Source organism: Lissotriton vulgaris, chromosome 5 (genome assembly GCF_964263255.1).
Source record: "Lissotriton vulgaris chromosome 5, aLisVul1.2, whole genome shotgun sequence".
NCBI classification, from domain to species: Eukaryota; Metazoa; Chordata; class Amphibia; order Caudata; family Salamandridae; genus Lissotriton; species Lissotriton vulgaris.
This window is the reverse complement of record NC_141693.1, coordinates 190151009-190178078: the sequence shown is the minus strand read 5'-3', so window position 1 is coordinate 190178078 and position 27070 is coordinate 190151009. Positions and strand designations below refer to the sequence as shown.

At 47.8% G+C, this 27070-nt stretch overlaps 1 protein-coding gene across 1 annotated transcript in view; it reads left to right on the top strand.

Annotated features, from left to right (window-relative positions):
* NELFB (negative elongation factor complex member B) overlaps positions 1 to 27070 on the top strand; it is a 253623-nt gene that overhangs the window by 143756 nt on the left and 82797 nt on the right. The window contains exon 7 of the mRNA XM_086921137.1: positions 7416 to 7518. Coding sequence (XP_086777263.1) covers positions 7416 to 7518 — 103 coding nt within the window. The remainder of the gene's footprint in view (positions 1 to 7415; positions 7519 to 27070) is intronic.

The window sequence follows — 27070 nt, the reverse complement described above, 5'->3', positions numbered from 1 at the left end:
TCGCTGCTGTGGTTATTTTTACCCTGTGCTGGAAATTGCTATTCTACTGTATTCATGACGAGCTCAGCTCGTCATCAGCACAGCTCAACTGTGCCTCATGACGAGCTGAACTCGTCATGAGCATGGAAGGGGTTAATGATGTGCTTTTTTACATATTACATTGTTATGTGCTTCTAATAATGACAAGCTTATGCTACCATTAGCGTCTGCCAAGCACGGATATACACTGCTATCTACTCTGATTCAGGCATGTGAATCTATGAAAGACACCCATAATACTGGAGAAGAACAATAGTTACTTACCTGTAATCTGTGGTTCTCCAGTATTGGTGTCTTTCATAGATTCACATGCAACCCGCCCACCTCCCCTCAGAGGCTCTTAGGCTACATTGGTTTACCATCACTCCTTGCGAGAAAATCTGAGAGCCTGAGCCTCTGGGGAGAACCTTCTGGTGGGTGCTGTCGCCCATGAGTGTGGAAGTTTTTTCGCCTGTAGGTTTGGCTACTTTACCTCCTGGTTGGGAATTACTGGATTTTCCTATGTTATTATGGCATATTGTTGCTTTTTTATGTACCGTGGGACTCCCACTCCGACGACTGGGAATGATTCAGGCATGTGAATCTATGAAAGACACCAATACTGGAGAACCACAGATTACAGGTAAGTAACTATTGTTCACCTCGAACCGTCAAGCAGAGATGGGAGCCCGCCGAAAAATATTGGTGCAATTTGAAATACCTTTGCCTTAGACACCCTCTTTTTCTTGCCCGCCGCCTGCCTCTCTATTTATTCCATCGTTTCTCCCTCAGTGCACCTGTCCGTTGGAACTTCAGCCTGCGCACGCACAGCCCATTAACCTAAGCAATCTTGAGGCTGAGCCTGCTGTCATGCTTCGTCAGCACGAAAGAAGTGCTCGGATTGGTGGAGCAAGCTAATCCAGTGCTTCTTTAGAGACTGGGGGCCTGTTTATGCCATATGCTCAGCTGTTTGAAGCAGCGGATTAGTGCAGTCAGGAGTGCGCATGTCGGGCTGGCCGCCACAAGAGACCTGGCTAATCAGACATGCAAGCTTTATGCTGATACGCAATTCTAGTCGTCCCGATCCTGCTGTCAGTTAGCAGGAGTAGCTGCACCCACTCCCTCCTACTCAAGCTGAAAGAGCTGCACAGTCTTTCATGGTAATGTCGTCATGACCGGCATTTTATTTATTTACATTTGCTGCATGCTACGCTTGCAGCTGGTGGGGCGACGCTCCTCCGCCCTAAAGGAGGAATCGCCCCTGTATAACAATAATCTGATAACCCTTGAATCGTTTACACAGTCTTTCCTACTAGTGGACAGGGCTTGCTATGCAATCCCAAGATGCTCTGTTAGGGGATAGTGTGGTCGAGCAGCCTTAGGCTTAACACATGGAAGCGTAAGACACCTGCAAACACACCCTATGATTAATAAATGACAACATGACTCAAGAAGGAGATCCACACCAATTTATAAAAATGGCAAGTATCTTTATATATGTTTATGCTTCAGTAAAAATTATTCAGGCAAGCACATTCCTAAATATAAAGTCTTTTCACTTTAAAAAGTAGACACAGTGACATTTCTGAGCTCTACAATGTTATCCTATGAAAGGAAGAACAAGGGCTGCAAACAAGTACAGTACATTGACTTACAAGACCAATCTCCAAGAGTTATGGTGAGTGGTGGGCAAAGTCCAAGACATCACCAACAGTACACACCAGCGGCACAAGGGCGGGCGTGTGCAGGGTGCAAAACCTCTTCGGAAGCCCAATGTATTTCGATGGAGATTGGTCACTGTGAAAAGAGGCTGCAGGCTCTGGCCAGGAGGCCAGTAGGGCTAAACTAGCAAGGGGTTTTAAGACTTGCGATACTCTGAGACGGTGCAGACACCTTTGGTCCTCTTCTCCAATGCCCAGAGGGCGACGGTTACAGGGGTGTCCTTAGGCATCAGACTTTTCCTTAACAGAGCAGTCACGGTTGAGGGGGCCTGTGTGCAGAGGCTGGAGGAGACGTCTGGGAGTCCAGGCTGGGTGATACCATGATGGACTCAAGCTCTGGAGGGCTGGGAGACCTTGTTGACACCGGTGGCTCACTTTAACTCGGGCCAGAGGTTACTAGTGCAATGATGACTTCAGGTGTTGGGTTTTGGCGGTTCCGAAGGCCTCAAGTCTTCCCTTTTGGATTTTCTTCAGAAGAGATCTTCTCTTCCTGCGAGGTATTGGTCTTTATCAAAGGCAGGCAGTCCTTCCAAGGTTCTGGAGTCAACAGCGGCAGGACAAGTCGACTTTAATGCAATTTTCGACAAGGGATGAGGCCAGGCCGGCAAGGCTGGTACCAGGTCAGCCGCTTCTTCTCGCCTTTTCTGCTGCTCTTCGGTATCCACTTCTTAGGTCCTCAGCATCTACCTCTCTGCTGCCAGGACCTCCCCTAATAACTGATTTTATGGGCGTTGGGGAGTGGAGGGCAGTAGCTAATGGGCTACTGACCCTTGGGGTCACTACTCCTCCTATATGACCACTTCCTATGGGAAGTGGGCATAACCTTGTCCCAGAATTCCTAGATATCCCATTACAAAGATGGATTACTCTGAAATGTCGTGTCCATCTCGCAGTTAGCCCATCTTAGGGGTAGTACTAGCCTGAAGGTGGCATGCCTGCCTGACTTGTTAATTTTCCCGCCTGTCCAAGTGCCAAGCGGTCTAAGGACGGGGGTGGTGACTTCCTCTCCTGTGAGAGGAGCCAGATTCGCATTCCAAATGCGGCAGCTCCTTTGAAGCTTGCCAGCACAAGTAGGCAAATCAGCGGGTCATCCTGTGGAAGGGATTGTTGCATCCTCTTTCCGGACAGAATTTTGTTCCTGACCTCCTGAGAGCAAAAGGCTCTCCTCCCTAGGAGGTCAGAAACTTGTCTTCGGTGACAGGTTGTCAGACTTCAATCAACAAGATTTGATTGATTTTGATTTGATTATTGGATTTGTAGAGCGCATGAATGCCCGAGGGCGTCTTGGCGCAAGCACACCAGAGGGTGGTAGGTTTTCAGAGGGCACTTCTAAGGGCTGTGGAATTAACACCTACTCCCTCGCCACATGTCCTATCCACAAGACCTGACCCCTCTCCACCTTCTCGGAGCAAAGAGGGTAACCTGTGCACAGCAAACCGTGAAGCCAGCAATGGCCCCCTATCCCTACTGCCTTGCCCAGGCCAAAGCCACACTCAAGAAGGCGGTCTAGTTGGATGACCCACAGACATTGTCTCCTCCGCAAATGGGGGAAGCAGACCCTCCCCTCGCAGTCCAGGCCAGCTGGCATCTACTATGGAATGTTATATGGAGGATTGCAGGCTTACTTTAAAAGCAGAGCTTGCAACTCTATTTGCCTGTCTTGATCAGGTAGACCAAAAAAGTAGAGGTCCTACTGAAAAGACCATCACTGTTAATGGCTGGGAACTCCACTAGACTGGCTAGAGAAGCAGCACAACAAGATAACCTTAGTGCTAACGATAAGAAACACTCTTTTCCTAACCATCAACAAAGCTGTGCTCCACAACCCGTCCGCAATGAGTCTCACGCGATAACCTCTAAGGGGCGAGCCCCAGGAGCAACGTGGTAGGTCTAACACAGTTGGCCAAATCAGGTCTGGTCATCCATAACTCACTCCATAATCCACCACCTACCTAATCATACTTAAAGACATCTCAGTCGTTCCATACCAGTCCACTTAGGATTCCTTGGCCTTAGAAACAAATGCATCCACTAGCTCCGTTCCAACTCTGGGTGGCAAAGGACCTTTCATAGTAGGTGGTATTAGTCAGGAGGGTTCCATGGATAGGTTTCCACCCATAGGATACTATCGGGACTGTGTGGTAATTACATTTAGGAAACCAGCATTAACTAAAATATTACTACACTGTTTGACAAAATTATTTTTACTATCTAGCCTAATCAAAGCTCTCCCTTTAGGGTTCTTTTATAAGCCACCCCTCGTCCCCAAAAGCCCCATGGCTGCAAACAGGATGACGGCTCTTACTTCTAATCCCGGTTCGCAACTGTACAATATTCCCACCCATAACTCTTTGAAAGTCCTTTCACATCTGGCAGTCAAGATTGACGGTGCAGGAGTTCTAAAGGTACTGCCAGGGGAAAAACATTGAATGCCAAATACCAAAAGGCCAGGCCTAGTGGGGCACTAGCCTCTTATTCAAAACCAGGCTCAACGATCACTGAATCCGCTGTCCACAAAGATTTGTCCCCAGTAGAGAACTTAAGCTACAGTTCGGCCGAAATAAACGTAGAGGATACACCTGGGAGGCAAATCCATGGTCAGGGCAAGTCCATGGTCACTTTTAACATCTTATCATGGAACATTGCTGGTTTAAGCTCTAAAGTGGGGTCTCCATGTTGGCTAAAGTAGATAGCCGAATTTGACGTTTGCATGTTTCAGGAAACGTGGCTGAGTGAGCCAATGCATAAATCCAATTATACCACCTTTTCTGTTAATGGAGTTCCCTCCATAAGTGGAAGAGCTTAGGTGGGTTCACTAATATGGGTAAAAATCGACTTCAACTTTTGTATTGAACAAGTGAATATAGACTCGCATGACATATTGGGGATAAAAATTAATTTGTCAGAGGGATAGTGCCTCTACTGCTTCAATGTATATTTAAGACCTAGGTCTAGGAATGAGGAATCAGACTTTAGCGGCAGCATGGGGTTTTGTCAGTACAGTTAAGCCAGATGCATGATTATCATTGGAGGATATAGGAACATCACATTTGAGCCTATATATGCTCTTTACTTGATTAAAGAGGGGGAGGACGAGAGTTGGGACATTCCATCCCTTAGCATTAACTCCTACGTCCCATACGCAACAGCTGCATTCCAGCTAGCCCGCTTTGCTATCTCCAATGGACTAATAGCATGTAATGGAAGATCCATTTCAGACAGAGACAGGTAGTCAATGTTTAGGAGAGGGTCACCCAGAACAAAAATCACAATTATATTTTGATCTCTTTTCAAATGTAGGAGAAATAGGTAGAGTTTGGACTAGATGGTAGAGAGGACAGTCATCATTACCCACTTAATTTAAAACTCTCAGAAACACTAGTTAATAAACACTGTGCCCCTACAGCACCATAAGGGATTACCACCTTAGGCAACAACCGGAGGTCAATTAAATGGTCATCAGTACTAGGGAACGTTAAGAACTTAACTGAGATTTACAATTTATTTGCTGCAGCTCTAACTCCCCTCGTATATTCCCACTGTATTGAGATCTCAATTGTGGATATCCCTAGAAATGTGGTTGACTCTCTGAATATGGTATTGTCAAAACCCCCTGGGAGGAAACCCCCCCTCAACTAAGAACCCCAACATCGATCTAAATCCTCAGTTCACTAGAGACTGTAGAAAGGCCAAGAAGGGTCTCATAATTACTCATAAATCTAAAGAACCAGCTGAGGTCTAAAATGCTAGATCCCACTATAAAGCTACATTAATAAAGCAAGCTCAGCGAAATTGGGATTACTCCAATTGGAGTGACCTAGTAGTGGCAGCAAAATTATCGCCCATGGAAGTGTACAGTGTGAAGCGCAGGTTGAAAGGTACTTGAGCCAAACAATATGGGAAGACCACTTCACTAAACTCTACGGGAAGTGGCCTAACGACTGGGACAACCTCCTATACCAATCTACCACTAGGAAACTTACAGTTCTCCTTAATGGAGACACAAACCGCAATAGCTGCATTAAAACAAGATAAGGCACCAGGTTTGGATGAAATCCCGGGCGAACTACTGTCTGACAATATAACAATCTGGGTCCCCTATGTGGACTCTCTCTGTAACGCTATAACTGTGTGTGCTCTGATCCCAAATACCTGGAAGGGGGCATAGAAATTCCCCATATATAAAAGGGTATCGCAGGGACCCATGTAACTACAGACCAATAAGTCTTATAGACATATCACAGAAGGTCTACGCAAGACCAATCCGGAATAAACTCTTAGAGTGGTTTGATGATACAAAAATCCAGACCCTTACCAGACCGGGTTCAGAGCGAAAACCAATGCCAAATATCCAGGCTTAAGGCTATTCATAATTATCTGGAAATACACTAAGTTGAGAGATACACACCAATGTATATGTTTTGTCAGCCTTAGAGCTGCCTTTAATCTAGGGAGCAGTTATGGGCCTCTCTCTAAAGGTTGGATGTTCCTGAAGCGCTGCTGGTTCTTCTAATAAGGCTTCATCAAGAAAATTACATACCAGTACAATGGTCTTGCGAGGGGCAACTAAATGACCGAATCCCAGTACGCAGAGGGGTGAGGCACGGGTATGTCTTTGCTCCCACTATTTACTCACTATTCGTAAATGACGTTATAGGGTCCATACTCAAAGGCAACATAGATGCCCCTAAGTTACATGTAGTCTGTGTACCAGCTCTCCTATTTCCAGACAGCACCTTATTAATCTCACTAAACTCCCATGGGTCTGCAACAATTAAAGTAACTTTCATGATTTCTGTTCATCCAAGGGGATAGAGATTAATGTATCCAAAACTAAATATGTATGGAATTCAGACCCCCCACAAGTCCTTTGGAGGCGACTTATATTGGACAAGGTAAAACTGGAACATGTCTCCAGCTTTGAATATTTGAGATTCATGCTGTATAGTAAGGCGTTATGGGCACTGCAGAGGGCTGTCCTCCAACACCATGCATTGGCTATTTGCAAAAGACAGGAGCTAAACTCCCTGCAATGAAAGTACTTGTGGCACTTTATGGTGCCGAAATTTGGAGCATGTCATAGCAAAGTACCATTGTAATCCCTCATTGGGAAGATTAACAGAAGAGTTTTTGTCCCTCAAGGGCATTCCACGTTACAAGCCATTTTTGGTCTTACCGCAGCAACAGAAGGCAACAAGTTTATACCTGAAGTTTTGCTGTGGTACATAAAAATAGTTCATTTGTGGGCGTGCAGGTCTTTCTGATACTTCGCTCCTAAATTTGCCTCACTTGTCACCTTTTGCAGTCATGAGCCCGCTGAAAGAGGAAACCCTGTGCGGCTATCCATCCTACCTGCATGGGATCTAACACCAGAATTTGCCTATATGCCTTGTAGGTGTTTGTTTATGTAGCAGTGCTACAAGTTGTGTCGTTTCATCTCCTCTCTCTCCTCTACTGAGTTTATTTGTTAAGATATAGACTTAGAAAGCTAATTAATCCTCCTTGGCAGTGACAGTTTCCCAAATGCCTGGTTCCTTAAAGACATTATGTGACAACCATACTGTGTATAGCAGTGTTATGCATAGTATGCATTTTCTTCTGCCTTCTCTATCACTCTTCATGTCATGTATAGTTGTTGTGAAGTTAGTGTAACTGCTTGTCTTTGCCTATATCCAGGGATTTGTCAATGATCCTGTGTGATCCCTTTGCTGTCAACACCCTTGCACTGAGCACCATCCGTAATCTGCAGGAACTCATCGGCCAGGACGCCTTACCTCGGGTTAGTAAAAATACTTCAGAAGGTTGGTGTGTTAACAATAGCATTTTTTTTATTTCTGTAACTTGAGCCGATCCCAGCATTAGACCATCCGAACTGTGTAGCAACCTGCTACTGGAATTTCAAAAAGTGGCTGCTGATATGGATTTTTGTACATGGAAATAGCTGTATGTGGACCTACAAGTGCACTAGTATGTAACAGGTCAGGTTTGAACTTTGTTGGCAAAGCTGCAAATGGCTGTTTAGTCTATTGTTTGACTTCTTTCCCATATTTCAAACAAAGACCCCGCCCAATAGCGTGCTATTATAATAGTGACAACCAGGGGAGTCTAATAGAAACCTTATCCCCACTACGCTCTCATAAACTTTATAAGGAGGAACTGCACTTATGCTACGCTTGAATTAAAACACCTGTTCTCCCCGGCAACACCTCAGAACATCCACTCTCAATGAGCCAACAAAAAGTTGATCACATACGTCCACTATAAAAATTAGACATTCCTCATAATCGTGAGAAAATATGTGCGAGAAGCAAATGACCCCTCACGGAAACACCACCATCGGGGTAACTGGTATGAAATTTCCAGACAGGCCCCTGTCTCATCATCGGTGATCACTTGCTTCTCAAAGAAAAGTGAGGCACTGGCAATAGGTAATGGTATGCATGACTAGCTACCAGTCTTTTTATCATTTAATAGCACACTTTCACCGCCCTATGAATAAAATTGGTTAAGGGACTGGTGTGCAGTGTGTGTTTTTAGCACTTCGTTATTTGTGTTTGTTTGTCACCAGCAGAATTTTCTGCACTTCACTATTTGTCACTTTATATGTTGTTTGTTTTGGACACTACTTTTCTTTCCTGTCACTTTTCTTTGAGAAGCAAGTGATCACCGATGATGAGACAGGGGCCTGTCTGCAAATTTCATACCAGTTACCCCGATGGTGGTGTTTCCGTGAGGGGTCATTTGCTTCTCGCACATATTTTCTCACGATTATGAGGAATGTCTAATTTTTATAGTGGACGTATGTGATCAACTTTTTGTTGGCTCATTGAGAGTGGATGTTCTGAGGTGTTGCCGGGGAGAACAGGTGTTTTAATTCAAGCGTAGCATAAGTGCAGTTCCTCCTTATAAAGTTTATGAGAGCGTAGTGGGGATAAGGTTTCTATTTGACTCCCCTGGTTGTCACTATTATAATAGCACGCTATTGGGCGGGGTCTTTGTTTGAAATATAGTTTGAGTGGAGGGCGACCCTGTCCATTTTCCCTCTTAGCTCCTTTGTGTTTTGAATGACTTCTTTCCCATCACAACATCAAACCTTGTGATAGGTCCAGGAAAAAACTTGTATTGCTTCACAAATACTTAGTGATGGAACATATTCCTCATGCTAAGTGTTTGCATTTTACTGCACCTCCTGTGTCTGATATGTTTTTCTCTCCCTTTATCCAGGAGTACTGAATCTATGCGATATGCAGAATGTGATCCTGATTTTAATTTGTAGCTTTTTTGTTGGGAATACACATAGCGCTGTGATTATGTGGCTTCCAATGCAAAGATACCCTTTGTTTCAATATGGAAACGTTATTGATCATGCAGCAAGTGATGAACTGTAATTCTCTCAAATGTACGTTTCTAGCATATTCTTCTTTTCTGTAAATGTTCTGAAGTTAAGATTATCATTCTCCTGCAAAAAGACGTTCATTGATTGTTAAGCTTAGAAGTTATTCCAGGGATGTTATAAACACTATGACTGTTCCCCTTCATAATATCTCTTATGTTACTCCTTTTAATAATTTTTAGTAAAATGTTGGTTCCTAAATACATGCAGGACAGGTTCCATTTTAGCTGCAGTTTTCTTTTTAGTTAGCCTGTCTGCAGTTTAGTTCACTGTCAGCATTTTTGTCATCTGTCGCGGAATTTGTGAAAGTGATATTGATTGCTAAATACCCTTTAGACTGGATTATTACACTATCAGGTGCTACAAGTGTAGTTCATCCTCTCAATATCTATATCTCAAGGTTTTAGAATTAGACACGTAAAGTAAACTTGAACTAAAGATGGTGCAAATGCTAAAGGTCTTATCTGATAGAGACATCTAGCTACAGATTCCTTAACTTAGAATATCCCCAGACGTCAGACTGGATCCGGAATTGTTTTGCAGCAGCACCTCTGCGCGCCGGGGGATGGTAACATACGACCCCGCCCTGACGATGTCCGCGTACGTTACGTCCGCGAGGTCATAAAAGTCCCTCCCGGCACGCTGATGTCAGTTTCCTTTTTCGCATGCAACGCTGATCCACAGTGAGCGGTTCCTCTGGCCTGTTTTCAGACCAACTTTTCGACGCTTCGCGTCAGGAACAGTGTGCGATGCCTTCGGGCTTTAAAACTTATAATTCCTGTTCGCGGGAGATGTCCGCGACGGGCAAGCATCTGATTTGTATGTGATGTCTGGGCGAGCACCATGACTCCACGGACTGCAACGCCTGCCAATGCCTGAAGCCGAAGTCTCAGCGGGAGCGCCGTATGAAGCTTCTCTCTGCACGGGTGTCCCGTTCGGAGTCGTCTCGTCCTCCTGCCTCTTCGTCGCCGGCAGCTCCCTCTACTGTCTGGTTCCGCCGCCGAACGCCCTCTGGGGCCCGGAGCCGTAGTTCACCATCTGGTTAATCGAGTCGCATGTCGCCGAGGTCTTCTACCTCCCTTTCTTCTGTTGTCAGGGGCACTGGTTCCCAGAACATTCCGGACGTGCAATCCCGACAGTCGCCTTTCCTCTATCCGCCCTTTCTGGGTGTGGGGGCGACTCGGGGCCAAATGGAGGCATATGCTGCGGCTTTGCAGGCCTCCCTTGGGTCCTCTCCTGTTCCTGGGGCGTCCTCTGGGCCTCCGCTTCTTGTGGGATCCCCGACGGGCTCGCCGGTGGGTTCGCCCCCGGCATCAATTGAGCCTTTGCCCCCCCAGGAACTTTGGAGTTGTGGTGTTGTTGGGTCACGGCCCGGTTGGGTCCTACTCTACGGTCCACATGGAGTTGTCAGGGCGCCGCCCAGCTGGGTCCCCCTTTACGACCCACGGCGCCTCTGCCACGCCGCATAGACCCGCTGGGCTCCCTGTGGCGTCGCAGGTAGTTGCCAGTGCTTATAGCCCTGCCTTGAGCACACCCTGGCCTTCCGGGCAAGTGGCCGCCTGTCCGTAGCCAGGGACGCGGTTCCGGCGCTGTAGGCTCACCTCCCCGGCTCCACCTCTGCTTCTTTCTCCGGAGTTGGAGCCTGTTGTGGTTTAGGCAGAGCCTGAGCCGGTGCGGTGCCGAAAGTTTGCCTCCTCGGCTCCGGTGCCACCTTCTTCGGAAGGGGAGCTTGTCATGGTTTCGGCACCGGACGGCGCCGACTCGACGCCGGATGCAGCCGAGTCTGCGATTGACGAGGCTCGATTGGCGCCAGCACGCGTCGTTTTGGCGCTGCGTTGATGCCGGGTTGTGGACTCTTCTCTGAAGGCCTTTGGAGAGAGTTTGGTGTCACCCTCACTCCCGGCGTGGGGGTCAGAACTGGTGGGGACCTGTTGCTGAGTACAGCAAGTGGCCTGGAGAAGCTTACAAAGGGGGCATGCCTTTGAAGCTTCCCCTGCCCATCCTGGGGGAGGAGACCTAGCACCTCGCCCAGGACGTGCATTGTTGCAGGCCCAGGAGAGCGGATGACTCTCTACCCAGGGGTTCAGCAACATGTCTGCTGTGTGGCAGCCTAGGCAGCCTCTCAGACAAGACGTGGATTGTAGGTTAGGTTTCAGGCGGCATCTCTAAGATGCCCTCTATAGTGCATTTTGCATTAAATCCCACACTGGTATCCGTGTGGGTTTCATGTGCTGAGAAGTTTGATATCAAACTTGTCAGTCTTCCGTGTAGCCATTATGGTGCTGTGGAGTTCGTAATGACAGCCTCCCAGCACCACCATAATGGCATCACTGCACTTACAGTGCCCAGGAGTGGCCCTGGGTACTGTAGGGGCATAGGGCTCATGCACATGTGCCCACACCACTGGCATAGGGCACCCAGATAGAGGGGTGACTGATGTATGCCAGGGCAGTGGGTGTGTGGGCATGGCACACAGGGAAGTGTGCCATGTCGACTCTTTGTTTAGTTCTGCACCAGGACACCTAGCCTGCAAAGGCAGTGTGTGTGTGTCAGGGTGCAGGGCCCCTAGGGTGGCAAAATAAGTGCTGCAGCCCTTAGGGATCTTCTCTGATCACAATGCTTGGGTACCTAGGGTACCATTTACCAGGGGCTGACATGTGGCCAGAGATGCCAATTGGGTTTTAGTTTCAACACAGTTTTTAGGGAAGGAACGCAGGCCCTGTGCACCTGATTGGTAAGAGCCCAGGGCACACTCAATCAAAGCACATCAGCAATTCAGCAAAAAGTGGGGGCATACCATGCAAGAAAGATCTCACACACATAACATTCCATGGCAACATTATAGAAAATTAGAAGCAGCTAATAGTTGAATAAACAACAAAAAGAACATGAAAATATTGTAACAATATCACAATTCGTAACCCTTAACACCCTCTTGGTGCAATCTCTAGGCGCTATGCTAGTTCTAGCAGATCAATAAATAAATATTACGTGTATTACTCAAGTTTCAGAGGTGGTTGCAAATACCATTGTGCTTGTTCAGGGACAGACATTGTCCTAGCACCATGGTGGCATTTTGAAACTTTAAAATATTCACCTAAAATCAGCTGAAGAACAAATTCCGATTTACTCACCTGTCCTCAGGAGAGAACCCAGTGCTGCATTTTTTTAGCCCAGCACTGACCCTGTAAAGTAATTTTAACCGTACTTAACAGTAACTTGAATTTCTTTCCATAGGAAACCATTGTCTGGTTTTCACCAGAAAAGTTTCCAAGTGTCGATTTTCACAAACTACAAATATTCATAAAAAATCGCCTGTATGACTTAAACGTATTCTTTCAACTGTTTACAGGAGATACACCAGTGCTGGATCCAGGATCCAACACTGAGTAAGAAAAAGTAACAATAACACTACTTACCTGCTAAATTAATTTCATCCCATAGGATAACATTGGTGATTCTATGTGAAAAAGTTTCAAAGTGTCAACTTTTAAAATACTATAATACTCCTTAAAACGCACTACTGTAACCAAAACACTTTTCCTTAACTGTTTACAGGATATGTCCCAGGACTGAATCTAGGATCCAGTCCTGAGGTTAGAAAAGTAATCTACAAAGTAACTAATTGCATTTAACTAGAAATTCCCATTGAGCTCCATGTTGCATTGTGTTTGAAATTGTGTAGCCTATTGCAACAACGGTAACTATTGTAATCAAAAAGTCAATTGTCTATTTGAAAAGTATTTAACTAAAGTAACTCATTTTGAGAAAGTATATTTTGATACTGCGATGGTTCTAAAATAAAACAGCTATATATTTTGATACAAAACAGTTCAGTTCTTGTGTGTGAGACCATTTGCTTACTGAGTGTGTACAACAAGTGCTTTACACTGTCCTCTGATACTGCCTTACTTCTCGACCAAGCTACCACTTTAGAGAGTAAGGTTGTATCTAACTTTAGCCTCTTCCAAACCTCTGGGGACTGTGGACTCTGTACACTTTGTACCCTACTTTGGTCCAGTATATACAGAGCCACTTACTTACAGTGTGCACCATATTTGGGAGTTTAAAAAAAACTATTTTAAAATAAATACGTAAAAATTGATATTTTCTCTCTAGTAAATCTTGAGTATGTTACTCAATATGGAAAGATCATTTGGGTTGCCACTGCGTCCCTGAAACCTTCATAGGACTGTTAGTGACCCAGAAAGTGTAAACACCACACCTGCAGCAATGCTCTGTGGTTGTGTGGGTCAGCTGTAACCTGAACTTACTCCAGTATTGGAACTTTCATAGATTCCCATTGCTTGTATCATTCCCCGTCGTCGGAATGGGAGCCTCGGTAATAATATATATATATATATATACCTAGGTAAATACACCCTAATAGGTGTAAAAAAGGTAAAAAATTTAGGCCTAGGCCTCATTATCTTTTGCAGCCTATTGCTGTCATTATGTAAAAAGACCCAAAGTCCCCTTAGCAACCAATCAGATCAGCCTCACCCTGTAGAACCTTCCTGAGAAAGCTCAGAGCCTCAGATTTTCTACCGCTTCGTTGGTGACAGGGAGTCTCCTTAGAGCTCTGCTCTAACTTCAACTTGAGGTACTGTTTAAACAGTTTTCTTTAAGGATTTCTTTCAGCTTTGTCATGGCTGATAAGGAAAAGAAGAGCCTTTTCAGGTCTTGTGCCACTTGTGGCAAAAAACGACTTTATACAGAGGATCAACATCAAGACTGTATTTACTGTCTATACCCAGACCATAAGGTCGATAAGTGTAGTATATGCAGGAGAATGTCTGTTAAAACCCTCCGTGATCGTGAAGGACGGCTGCTTCTGTGGCTCAGGAAGTTGGAAAGGAGGGAGGAAGTAGTGTCTGGTGATGAGGAAGATGCCAGATCAACATCTTCAAAGACTTCATTGAAGAGGGGCGGATCGTCTGTGGACACTTCAACTGAACCCCCCTTAAAGGCTGTGCGTGTGACCTCTGATAGGTCTGGCAAGCCAGGGCCTATCGAATCTCCTCACGTGAGTGTAAAGGAGAGGGAAAGGCAGGCACTGCAGGTGCAAAAGGCTAAACTGGATGAGAGCTCGGCTGGGCCTTCCCACCAGGTTAAAGTAGCCAAGTCCGTCAAAAAACCGACTGTAGAGGCTTCTACAGGGGTCAAGAAGGACTCTAAATCATCTGAGGTGATTTTGTCTCCTCAGTCGTCGACGAGCCATCCAGCGACGACGAGGACGACGACGAGAGCGTCGACGAGGACCTCGATGTCGATTCCGTCGACGAAGACTGGATCGACGACGGCGTCGTCGACGATGACCACGTCGACGGTGACCACCACGTCGACGAAGACCATCCCGTCGACGATGACTATTCCGTCGACGGTGGCAATCTCGATGACGACGATCCCGTCGATGAGGACGGTGAGCCCGTCGACGACGACAGCTCCGTCGACGAGCCCGTCGACGATGGACCCGTCGACGATGACAGTTCCGTCGACGATCCCGTCGACGGTGAACCCGACGACGATGATGGTTCCGTCGACGATGCCGTCGACGGTGAAGGGACTCTCGTCGACGATGCCGTCGACGACGATTCAGAATATAGAAACGGTGGATTTGTTTTCAACGCCGTTGACGACAGGAGCGCCAGAGAACATCAGAAGGAGGAGGATAACCCCAGATATGACTTCTCCAAGGAAGGTACCATCATTACCTCCACCCCTTTTGTTGGATGAAGATGACTACTCAGAAGAGGAAAATGAGATGTATGGGGACGCTTACAGTCCATCACAATTGAATCTGAAATACCATGATTCGGATTTGGATGAGGAATATTATTATCAAAAGGAACAGCGGCCAGAGAGACAGGTTGCATACCAAGATACCCAACCACAGCAGGGCATGGTATCGATGCCTATAAGTCTTTTGACAGACTTGAGGGCTATGCTGGAGGAGTATAGGAGCAAGAAGGGGTCGCAACCTGTGGAAGGTCAAGCACAGGTTCAACCGCAGGTGGTGGCAGCACAGTCAGTGCGGCCTGCACAGGAAGAACATGAGAGGGCATATCCTCCGCAAGTCCAAGTGGATACCTCGGATGAAGAGGAAACGGGGCAAAACCAAGATCAAGAGAGTGAATGGAACCAATATATTGCTCCGGATCCGGCTTCACCAGTGCCAGACCCGGTCGATTCGCCTCCGGCTGATGTAGGAGGTTTCTTCAGCCTGATGGAAAGAGCCACAGCGCGCTTTAAGTTAGCGATGCCGACAACATCTACAGATTGTTTTTTATACGATTTCAAAGAGGCATACCGTAAGGCCGTGCGCTCGATTCCCATTGTGGAGCACATATGGGAGGAAGGGAAGAAAGTGATGCAGACCCCAGCGACGGTCATTCCAACTCTTCCGCGCTTGGAGAAAAAATATAAAGCTCCAGATGACAGTCCCGCCTGTTTGATTGGACAACCTAGACCTGACTCGGTCATATCGCAGGCGGCACAGAAGAAATCGCGGAATCCTTCGGCCACCCTCACGACTCCGCCGGATAAGGAGGGTAGAAGGTTGGACAACGCTGGGAAGCGTTTTTCGTCGATGGCTAGCTTGCTGGTCAGAGCGGCGAATGCCTTGGCGATCCTAGCAAGGTACGACCGCCAGATGTGGAGTGATGTGGCACACTATGTGAATCTGCTAGCGGATGACCAGAAAGCGGAAGCACAGAAACTTCTGGAAGAGGGACAACGTTCCTCTTCGGAAATGATTGACTGCGCGATGGACATCGCCACCATCTCTTTCCGTGCCCTAGGCAGTGCAGCGGTTCTTCGGCGACAAGGATGGCTGAGAGCTACATACTTCCGGCCAGAGGTCCAGAATAGGATTTTGGATTTGCCCTTCGACGGGGACATGTTGTTTGGGAAACATGTCGACGATACCCTACAGGGTATAAAGAAGGACACAGAGACAGCAAGGGCTCTGGGGAACCTGCAATATAGAAAGACACCGTTCCGTGGAGCACGAGGAAGAGGTTTCTCTTCACCTAGAGGAGGTTATCAGCAACAGCGATATTCACAGCAGTCGCAGTCTTACAGGCCCCAGTACGGCAATCAATACTATCAGAGGCAGTCGCAATCCCAGTCTTTCTCTCGCCAGAACGCTCGTGGACGACAGGGGCGTCAGGGCAAGGACGCTGGCAAGCGTCAATAGCGGCCTCCCGACTCTGCCAACTGTTCCTCCGCTTCTGGGATCTCCAGTGGGCGGCAGGATATCACAACATCTGAGCAGCTGGGAAGAGATTACATCGGATCAGTGGGTATTAAATATCATCCGAAATGGGCATACTCTAGAATTCCAGGACTTTCCACCTACAAGAGCTCCCCACGCCGCTACTTCCAGCCATCTGAACCTTCTTCAAGAGGAAGCTCAACAAATGCTTCAAAAAGGGGCGATCCAGCGTGTTCCCCTATCACAAAGGGGAGAAGGTTTCTATTCCAGATTTTTTCTGATCCGAAAGACAAAACAAAAGTGGCGTCCTATCCTGGACTTGAGGGAGCTCAACACCTATCTCACGAAACTATCGTTTCGGATGATTTCACTCCAGGACATATTGCGCCTCTTGAACCCAGGCGACTACATGGCAACATTAGACCTGGAAGATGCCTATTTTCATATCCCGATCCATCCAGCTCACAGACGTTTCCTTCGCTTTACAGTAGGCAAGAGTCACTTCCAGTTCATGGTGCTCCCATTTGGATTAAAGTCCGCTCCTCGGATATTCACAAAGGTGCTGGCACCGGTAGCAGCATTTCTGAGAAGACAGTCGCTGGAAGTATTCCCGTACTTAGACGACTGGCTGCTGAAGGCCCCAAGCTTGCAAGAGGCATCGAAGGCAGTGGACACGTGCTTGAACCTCTTTATTCATCTGGGTTTACAACTCAACAAGGAAAAGTCAGTTCTTCAGCCTGCAAGTACGGTGAAGTTCTTGGGAGCGATACTCAATACTCAGGAGTGCAAAGCCTTCCCATCGGAAGAGAGACAGATGAAACTCATATCGTCAGCCACCCGTTGCCAAAAGAGAAGTTGGATGACAGTCAGGATGTACAAATCTCTTCTAGGGTCGATTTCATCCTGTATTCAATTGATTCCGCATTGCAGACTGCGAATGCGCCCCCTGCAGGAGGAGCTGGACCTTCAGTGGAGACAAGTGGAAGGTTCGTTCGACGACAGGGTGGCGATAACCCAGCGGATGAAACGGTCGGTTTCATGGTGGATGAAAAGATCTCACCTCACTGTGGGACTCAGTTTCAAGGCTGCAAGGGCTCCTCAGGTCATTACCACGGACGCTTCTCTTCAAGGTTGGGGAGCGGTCATGCAAGACCTCCAGGTCAGTGGTCACTGGACTCAGGAAGAACGTCATCTACATATCAACGTTCTGGAGTTAAGAGCTATTCGACTGGCAATGTTGGCTTTCCTCCCAAGGATTACAGATTCAGCAATCCTGGTGCGGACGGACAACACCACCGCAATGCATTACGTCAACAAGCAGGGAGGCACAAGATCGCCACTGCTTTCACAGGAAGCCCAAATACTGTGGGAATGGGCGATAGCGCAGAACATCACACTCGTAGCAGAACACCTTCCAGGAGTATGCAACACGAAGGCGGATACGCTAAGCCGCCTGAGAGCAGTCTCGCACGAGTGGGAATTGGAGGACGCAGTGATCAAGGACATCTTCTCCCGTTGGGGGACCCCAGCGATCGACCTGTTTGCAACACCGGGGAACAAGAAATGCCGGTGTTACGCAAGCAGGGAACACCATCGAGGGTCACTGGGGAATGCCCTTTCGATGTCCTGGTCAGGCGCGTTTGTTTACGCCTTTCCGCCATTTCCCCTAATTCCTCGAGTCCTCAAGAAACTCAAGATGGACAGGTGCAGGATGATACTAATAGCGCCTGCCTGGGCTCGCCAGTTTTGGTACACGGAGTTGCTTCTCCTATCAGAGACACCACCCATTCATCTGCAACCCAAACTGACACTTCTGTCTATGTACAACGGCCAAGTTCTTCACCCGAACCCGAGCTCGCTTCAGTTGGCGGCTTGGCTCCTGAATACAGAGAGTTTAAGGATTTAAACATCCCGGAAGAATGCAGGACCATCTTGGCACAGGCACGAGCCCCTAGCACTAATAAGACATATAGAGCGAAATGGAAGAGGTTCCATTTGTGGTGTCAGAGGGAAAAAGTACATCCTTTCTCGTCAGCTCCGCATCAACTCTTACCATATATTCTTTCATTGGCACAAGCAGGTCTGGCTCATGCTTCTATCAAGGTCCACTTGGCAGCTATTTCCAGGTATAGGAGAACGAGATCGGGTCCCTCTCTATTATCAGCGAGAGTAATCAAACAATTCCTGAAAGGACTGTTTAGAGTTTTCCCGCCAGTTAGGCCCCCACCTCCGGTGTGGCACTTGAATGTGGTCCTGGCTCAGCTAATGAGACCGCCATTTGAGCCAGTGCATAAAGCGGACCTGAAGTTCCTATCATGGAAAGTGGCGCTTCTTTTGGCACTCACCTCTGCAAGGAGAGTAGGAGAGCTTCAGGCTTTAACCATCAAAGAACCCTTCTTACAGTTCAAGAATGATACAGTTATCCTGCGGATGAACCCCAAGTTCATTCCGAAGGTACCGACAGACTTTCATCTTAACGAGCCAGTGGTTTTGAAATCTTTTTTTCCTCGGCCTTCAACCCAGGCTGAGAGGACACTTCATTCTCTGGACGTTCAGAGATGTTTGAAATTTTATCTACAACGCACAGCTGGATTTCGAAAAACACCCCAACTGTTTGTGGCTTTCGGAGCCCCAAGGAAAGGATTTCCTTTGTCAAAACAAGGGATATCTAGATGGATAACTAGTGCGATCCGGTTCTGCCACCAGGCGGCAGGCAAACCTTTACAAGGACAGGTGAAGGCACATTCCACAAGGTCGGTCTCAGCATCAGCGGCACTGTTTGCTGGAGTATCCATAAAGGACATTTGCAGAGCAGCCACCTGGAGCAGTACGCACTCCTTCACGAGACATTACTGCCTGGAGGCGGCTGCAAAGGAGGATTCGGCTGTAGGACAGGCAGTCCTGAGAAATCTCTTCCAATAAGAGGTGAGCTTTCCTCTCTTCCCTCCTCCTGTTTTTTCAAACATTTCGTTTATTATGCTTTGTTACTGCTTTATAGTTGTTATAATCTGTGAGGTCATTGGCTGATAATGATTCTATACTGTGCACGAAATGTTTGAGGTATGCTAACTGCTATCTACTCTGATACAAGCAATGGGAATCTATGAAAGTTCCAATACTGGAGTAAGAAACAAGTTACTTACCTGTAACTTTAGTTCTCCAGTATTGGTAACTTTCATAGATTCCCATGCGCCCACCCGCCTCCCCTGGGAAAGCTCACTTTAGGGCTAGGTGATTATGTGGCAAAGCAACGGCTACGAAAATCTGAGGCTCTGAGCTTTCTCAGGAAGGTTCTACAGGGTGAGGCTGATCTGATTGGTTGCTAAGGGGACTTTGGGTCTTTTTACATAATGACAGCAATAGGCTGCAAAAGATAATGAGGCCTAGGCCTAAATTTTTTACCTTTTTTACACCTATTAGGGTGTATTTACCTAGGTATATATATATATATATATTATTACCGAGGCTCCCATTCCGACGACGGGGAATGATACAAGCAATGGGAATCTATGAAAGTTACCAATACTGGAGAACTAAAGTTACAGGTAAGTAACTTGTTTCTTCTTTACTGAGGGAGGGTGCATTGATCTAAGTCCTTGAACCCGTAAGTTAGCAGTCCAAACCCTTCAGACCTCAGCCGTAGACCATGATATGCAATACGAGATAAATTGCATATATAAATGGTAACCATTTAACATGATCCTAGATTGCCATTCAGGGGTTCTGATGACATGTATTATGAGGCCAAAGGCAAAGTCGTTTCTAAATGTCCACAATCTATATTTCTTGATTATTTTGGGGCTCTTGGCCTTGAAACAGATTTATTGAAGCAAGTGAATGTTTATTGAAAACACCTGGGAAATGCAGGACTATACGGCTTGACTTTAGAAAAAAGAGAAATTCACAATACTTTAACTATGAGTGTAACATTTTTGCTAATATAATTTGCTTCTTTAAAAACTGTTAAACCACATTCTGTCTGTACAGAAAGACTTGCCAATTTGTCGTCCTAGCACCTTATTGGGAAATACATGAGTTTGAGGCATGTGGGCTGCTGAATTCATATCTGTGCATAGATCGCCGCTTAGTGTTGGGTCTGGATGATTGCACATTGTTGTCCTGGAAGAGTCTTCGAAGTATCACGAGATAGGTGGCTCCTCCCCTGGACTACAGTGCGCATGGGCATCGACTCCATCCTCAGATTGTTTTTTTCCGCCATTGGGTTCGGATGTCTATTTGTTAACTCCAGTTCGGAATCGATAAAAAACTTTCCCTTTGGCCAAAAGGCCTTTAGTTATCGTCGGTATTGTCTTTGCGATCAGTGCCCAGTACTTCTTCCAGCTCGTTCCCCGAGCCGGACATCATCGAGAGCCGCGTGGCTTTTCGGCACTGAAGGCCCGGTCGACGCCAGAGACCTTATCGACGATCCATCATGGAACTGAGCCCGTTCAAGAGGTGTTCCGTTTGCAACTCCAAGTATCCTCACATCGATGTCCACCCGGTGTGCAACAAGTGCCTGTCTCTGGATCACGATGAAGCCAGCTGTATGGCTTGCTCTCGGTTCCGCTCCAAGAAGACGATTCGCCTTCGACGCGCAGCGCAAAAGGAGGCCCAGCAGACGGCACCTGACCCGGTGAACATCTTCGATGCCGAGGAGGATGAGAGAGTCGAGCAGGAAGTTCAAGAGAACCTTTCTCATCCTGCATCGGAGGTCGACTCCAGTTACGACGCGGATGTGGAAATGGTCGATAATGAAGACGTCGTCGACTAGGTAGGAGACGACGATGAGGCCTTTGGGGCCGTGGAAGATAGCTCGAGCGAGGAGCTAGGCCCAGCCGTTGGTACGGGGCCCACACCCAAAACACTCGAGAAGGCTCAGGTCGAGGGATCGCCACATGGCCTTACCCAAGATCGTACACGTGGTTCAACAGCCTCGCCCCAAGGCCCGGCTATGGACATTTCTAACGAGCCATCGGTTGACCGATCAAAATCGAAACCGAAAGCGTCGGTATCTACGCAACCGAAAGCACTGGATGCTAAATCGAAACCAAAAGTGCGTATCGCTTTGGTCGGTTCGAAGGCCTCTGAACCATCGGCACCGACGTGCCGCCAAAAGTGGTACCTAAGGCCTTCGCCCCTAAGACGACCGTCTAAACGACCAAGAAGGTGCCCACTGGGCCGAAGCCTACAAATGGGGAGGTGGTCACTAAGCATCGACAGCCTCCACCTGAAGATCAGTCAAGGCAATTCATCGACGCCGAGACGGGTAGACTTTCTATTTTTAAGCGAAAGATCGCCCCTGAACAGCCTATGGAGTCATATAAGATTCCATTAAAGAAAAAGAGAGACTCTGCTACGTCAACTCTTCTCTTTGAACCTTTACCACCACATGGACAGGACACTGCCCCTATCTCACCCACATACTCAGATGTGGAGGCAGGGGATGGTGACAATGAGGAGTACAGCTATCCTGTTGATACTGATCCTGAGGATCACACTGAACCCTGGGCAGACGCTGCTGACCCAGGAGATCCACAAACTGCCTCAGACAGTCATGTCTATGCTGTTAAAACCTCGCCTACTGAAGACACTGCTGCGTTTAATGCACTTATTGAAAGGGCAGCAAAAAATCATGATGTCCAGCTCCATGCTGACCCTATTGATGAGGATTTTTTGTTTGACACCTTCTCAACCTCCGAGGGAACTGTCAAGACTCTACCAATGCTAAAAGGTGTCCTAAAACATGCTGGGGACATTTTTAAAGAGACCACAAGGGCAAGGGTGATAAACCCCCGAATTGAGAAGAAATACAAACCGACACCTGGGGACCCTAAGTATGTCAAGGGACAGTTGCTGTTGGACTCTCTAGTTGTTTCCAATGCCCGGAAGAGGGCGAACTCTCAAACAACGGGTGATGCTCCTCCCCTGACAAAGAATCTAAAGTGCTAGAAGCATCAGGGAAAAGGGTGGCAGCTCAAGTGCCCAATATCAGGCGCATCTCCAACACACATGCACTCTTAGCCAGATATGACAGGGCTCATTATGACACACTTGAAACCCTTGCAAGATAAGTATAAGGAGGCAGCAGAGATGCTAATACAAGAAGGGAAACTGATATCAAACGCATCTATCAAGTGTGCGCTGAACACAGCAGACACCGCGGCCAGCGCAATTAATACAAGCGTGATGTTACGGCGACATGCCTGGCTGAGAATCTCCGGTTTCAAACCCGAGATACAAACCACCATACTGAATCAGCCTGTTAACCCTGATCACTTATTTGGCCCAGAGGTGGACACCACCTTGGAAAAAATCAAAAAGGACACTGAGACTGCAAAGTCTATGGGGGCTCTACAGTCGCAGCAGTTCAGGGGTGGTTCCTTTCGTCGCTCCAACAATAGAGGAACTTCCAGAGGCCAGCTGTCCCAGCAGATACAATACAGTAAAGGAGGCACGCAGACCACCTACACCAAACAGAGTAGGGGTGGCTATCGTGGAAACAGCACCAAGGGCAGAGGTTGTGGAAACAACAGCTCCAGATCCTCTGCCACTAACAAACAGTGACGTCTTGTCACTACCCCCCGACCATACCACACCGGTCGGGGGGAGACTACAACAGTTCCTGCCGGTCTGGAAATCCATCACTACAGACAAGTGGGTGAGGCAGCTTATCCAGTACGGTTATTGTCTGGAGTTAACATTCACTCCACCCAACATACCCCCAAGACACCGTCCTATGTCCACAGAGCATTTGCAGTTATTGCAGCAGGAGGTAGTCATGCTGCAAAAAGGAGCTATAGAGCTCGTGCCTGTGGAAGAAAAAGGTACAGGGGTGTACTCGCTGTACTTCTTGATCCCCAAAAAAGGACGGGTCCCTCAGACCCATACTGGACCTCAGGCCCCTAAACCAGTACATTCTATCAGAACACTTTCACATGCTCACATTACAGCAGGTTCTACCGTTACTCAGTCAGGGAGATTTCCTCGCAACATTAGATCTGAAGGATGCATATTTCCATACACCGCTACACCCGTCACACAGAAAATACCTCCGGTTCACCATTCAGGATCAGCATTATCAGTTCAAGGTCCTCCCTTTCGGAGTGACGACGGTGCCCAGGGTGTTTACCAAGTGCCTGGCGACAGTGGCTGCAAACCTACGAAGACAGAACATTCACGTCTACCCTTATCTGGACGACTGGCTTATCCAGGCGAAGTCGGCCCAGCAGGGTGCCGCACACATGTCCCACACCATTCACCTTCTTCACGATCTGGGGTTTTGCAGCGTGAATCTTTCTGGATTCACTATGCTGTGCATATTCTGCGGTCTTGTGGTTGGGTCCGGATTCGTAGTCTTTTCTTTGTTTTTTTTTTTTTTTTTTTTTTTTTTTGTAGCCCTTGTGGGCGTCGGCGTCACACCTCCTCGGGTGCATTTCCGGTGACGTCGGCGTGCTTCCTGCGGAAGCTCCCACTCTTGGGCGCCATCTTCAGATTCTTTTTTCCGCGGTCGGGTCTGGATCGTTCCCGTTGGGCTCCAGACATTTTTGTAGAAAGTACTGAAAAAGCGAAAAGTTCGAGAAGATATTGGAAGAAGAAGACTAAGGAAGACTTCGCAGACCATTGGCGAAGAGAGAAGAAGGAGAGAACGTCGAAGTCTTCGACGATCGTCGACGTCCACGCGGTCAGGGAGGCCTGAAACGCTCGAGGATGGACAACACGCCGTTCAAGTTCTGCCCGAATTACAGACACAAGTACGCGCAGAAAGATCAGCATCCGGTATGCAACCTTTGCCTACCGGTGGACCACAGAAGCGAAGACTGCAACGCCTGCTCCGTCTTCGCTGCGAAGACCCTTCGTGTGAGGAAGAGCCAGAGGGTAGCACACGCCACCCTCGAAGGAAAAGCCCTGACGCCATCGCTGTACGACCTGGGGATGTCCTCGGAGGAAGAGGACAACGCTGCCGCCGAAGACGACAGCTACACGGTCGTAGAGACCGATTTCAAGAAGACACCTGATAAGGTAGGAGACTCGACGTCCCACAAGAACACAAGAGACCCTGAGTCTCGAAAGAACGAGGGCCAGACCCCGAAGGCGCCGACGCAGCGACATCTGCAGTCCGCGACCACACACAGGCCCAGCGGATCCTCGGAGAAGGAGTCCCTGGCGCCGAGAGCTGTTGAACAGCAGAAGGCGTCGAAGATCGTCTCCGAAAGGGACCGATCGACGTCGAGGGAGAAAGACCCGAAAGCCTCGACGACGTCCAAGGACCCGAAACAAAGTTCGACGTCCAAACCATCGACGCTGAGAATCTTGCTGCCGAGCCAGGCGACGAAGAGAGGGGCCGAACGTTCCGAGGCCGAGAACGCGGCCGAAAGGGAAAAGAAAAGACCTAGTGTTGGTGACCGGTCGCACATACAACTCTCTGCATTGGTGGAATCCACAAAACCTTTGCAGGGGCAGACCATTCCAGGAGCCTGTGCCACAGATTATTCTGACAACGGACGCATCTCTCCAGGGATGGGGAGCTTATGTTATTCACTACACAGTGCAGGGACTATGGACAGCACAGCAGAGGAAGATGCACATCAACCTTCTAGAACTGATGGCTATCTTCATGGCGATGAAAACATTCAAAGTACATCTGTGCAACAAGGTTGTGGCGATCCGGACGGACAACATGACGGCCATGTACTACATACAGAAGCAGGGAGGTACACACTCTCCACAGTTGTCTCATCTGGCTCAGAGCATGTGGAAGTGGGCCATTCAGAGGAACCTCTTCCTCATGGCAGAACACCTCCCAGGCAAGGACAATCATATGGCGGACCTGCTCAGCAGGTACAGCCACCAAATGCACGAGTGGGAGATACATCCATCAGTACTCCACCCGTACTTCCAGCAGTGGGGTCATCCAGAGATGGACCTGTTCGCCACAAAGGAAAACGCCAAATGCCAAAGCTTTGCCGCCAGGTTCCCACACCCACAGTCGCAGGGAAATGCGATATGGATGAACTGGTCAGGCATATTTGCGTACGCTTTCCCCCCAGCACCTCTAATACCGCTGGTGGCACGCAAGCTGAAGCAACACTCGATGACTCTCATCCTGGTTGCTCCAACGTGGGCACGTTAACCATGGTACACCACGTTTCTAGAACTCTCCGTGGTACAGCATCAAAGGCTGCACCTCACACCCAGGCTTTTGACGCAGAGCCATGGCGACATTCAGCATCCAGATCCGCAACAGCTCAACCTGGCGATCTGGCTCCTGAAGTCTTAGAATTTGGCTACCTCAACTTGCCTCCTGACTGTATGGATATCATAAGGGAGGCAAGGAAACCCACCACTAGAGCATGTTATGCGGCAAAATGGAAGCGGTTTGTCATTTATTGTGCCGAACACAACATCAACCCGCTAGACGTATCTACTCACAATATCATTTGTTATCTGTTAAATCTGTACAAATGCAATCTGGCCTATGCTTCCATTCGTATACATTTGTCCTCAATAGCAGCTTATCTCCTGAACAGGCAGCATCTCTCGCTTTTCCGAGTGCCTGCCATCAAAGCCTTTCTGGAGTTATTCCTCCCAGACACCCACCAGCGCCTGTATGGAACTTAAACGTGGTCCTTACCAGGCTGATGGGTCAACCTTTTGAGGCTCTCCACTCATGCGAAATTCGATTCTTGACGTGGAAAGTGGCTTTCCTAATAGAAATCACATCGCTACGACGAGTTAGTGAACTTCAGGCACTAACTATCCAGGAGCCATTCATACAGATTCACTCCAACAGGGTGGTACTCCGCACTAACCCTAAATTTCTGCCTAAAGTGGTTTCACAGTTCCATATCAATCAAACTATAGAACTGCCAGTGTTCTTCCAGAATCCGGAGTCCGTGGCAGAGAGAATGCTCCACACACTAGACGTCAAAAGAGCTCTAATGTACTACATAGATAGGACAAAAGATTTTAGGAAAACAAAACAACTGTTTGTTGCCTTTTCGCCGCAACACAAAGGCAACCCCATTTCCAAAGCAGGTAGAGCCAGGTGGATCGTTAAGTGCATTCAGATCTGCTATCAAAAGGCCAAGCGCACATTAACGGTTCCCCCGAGAGCCCACTCCACGCGAAAGTTGGGGACCTCCATGGCTTTCCTTGGAAATATTCCTTTAGAAGACATATGTAAAGCAGCCACATGGTCTACCACACACACATTTACAAAACACTACTGCGTAGATGTGCACTCCAAACAGAAGGCAGCTGTAGGGCAGGCCGTTCCAAAAACACTTTTTCAAACTGCTGCAGCTGGCACAGGCGGCCACCGCTAATGGAGGGACTGCTATGCACAGATATGAATTCAGCAGCCCACATGCCTCGAACCGAATATGCTACTTACCAGTATGCATCTGTTCTTGGCATGTAGGGCGCCCTCCTCCCCGGCGCCTGTAGCCGCTGCAGCACTCACAATTACTCTTAGCATGGTCATCACTTACAGTGTTAGACTCATCTTTGCCACAATGGCGAAAAACAATCTGAGGATGGAGTCGATGCCCATGCGCACTGTAGTCCAGGGGAGGAGCCACCTATCTCGTGATACTTCGAAGACTCTTCCAGGACAACAATGTGCAATCATCCGGATCCAACACTAGGCGGTGATCTATGCACAGATATGAATGTCAGCAGCCCTACATGCCAAGAACAGATGCATACTGGTAAGTAGCATAT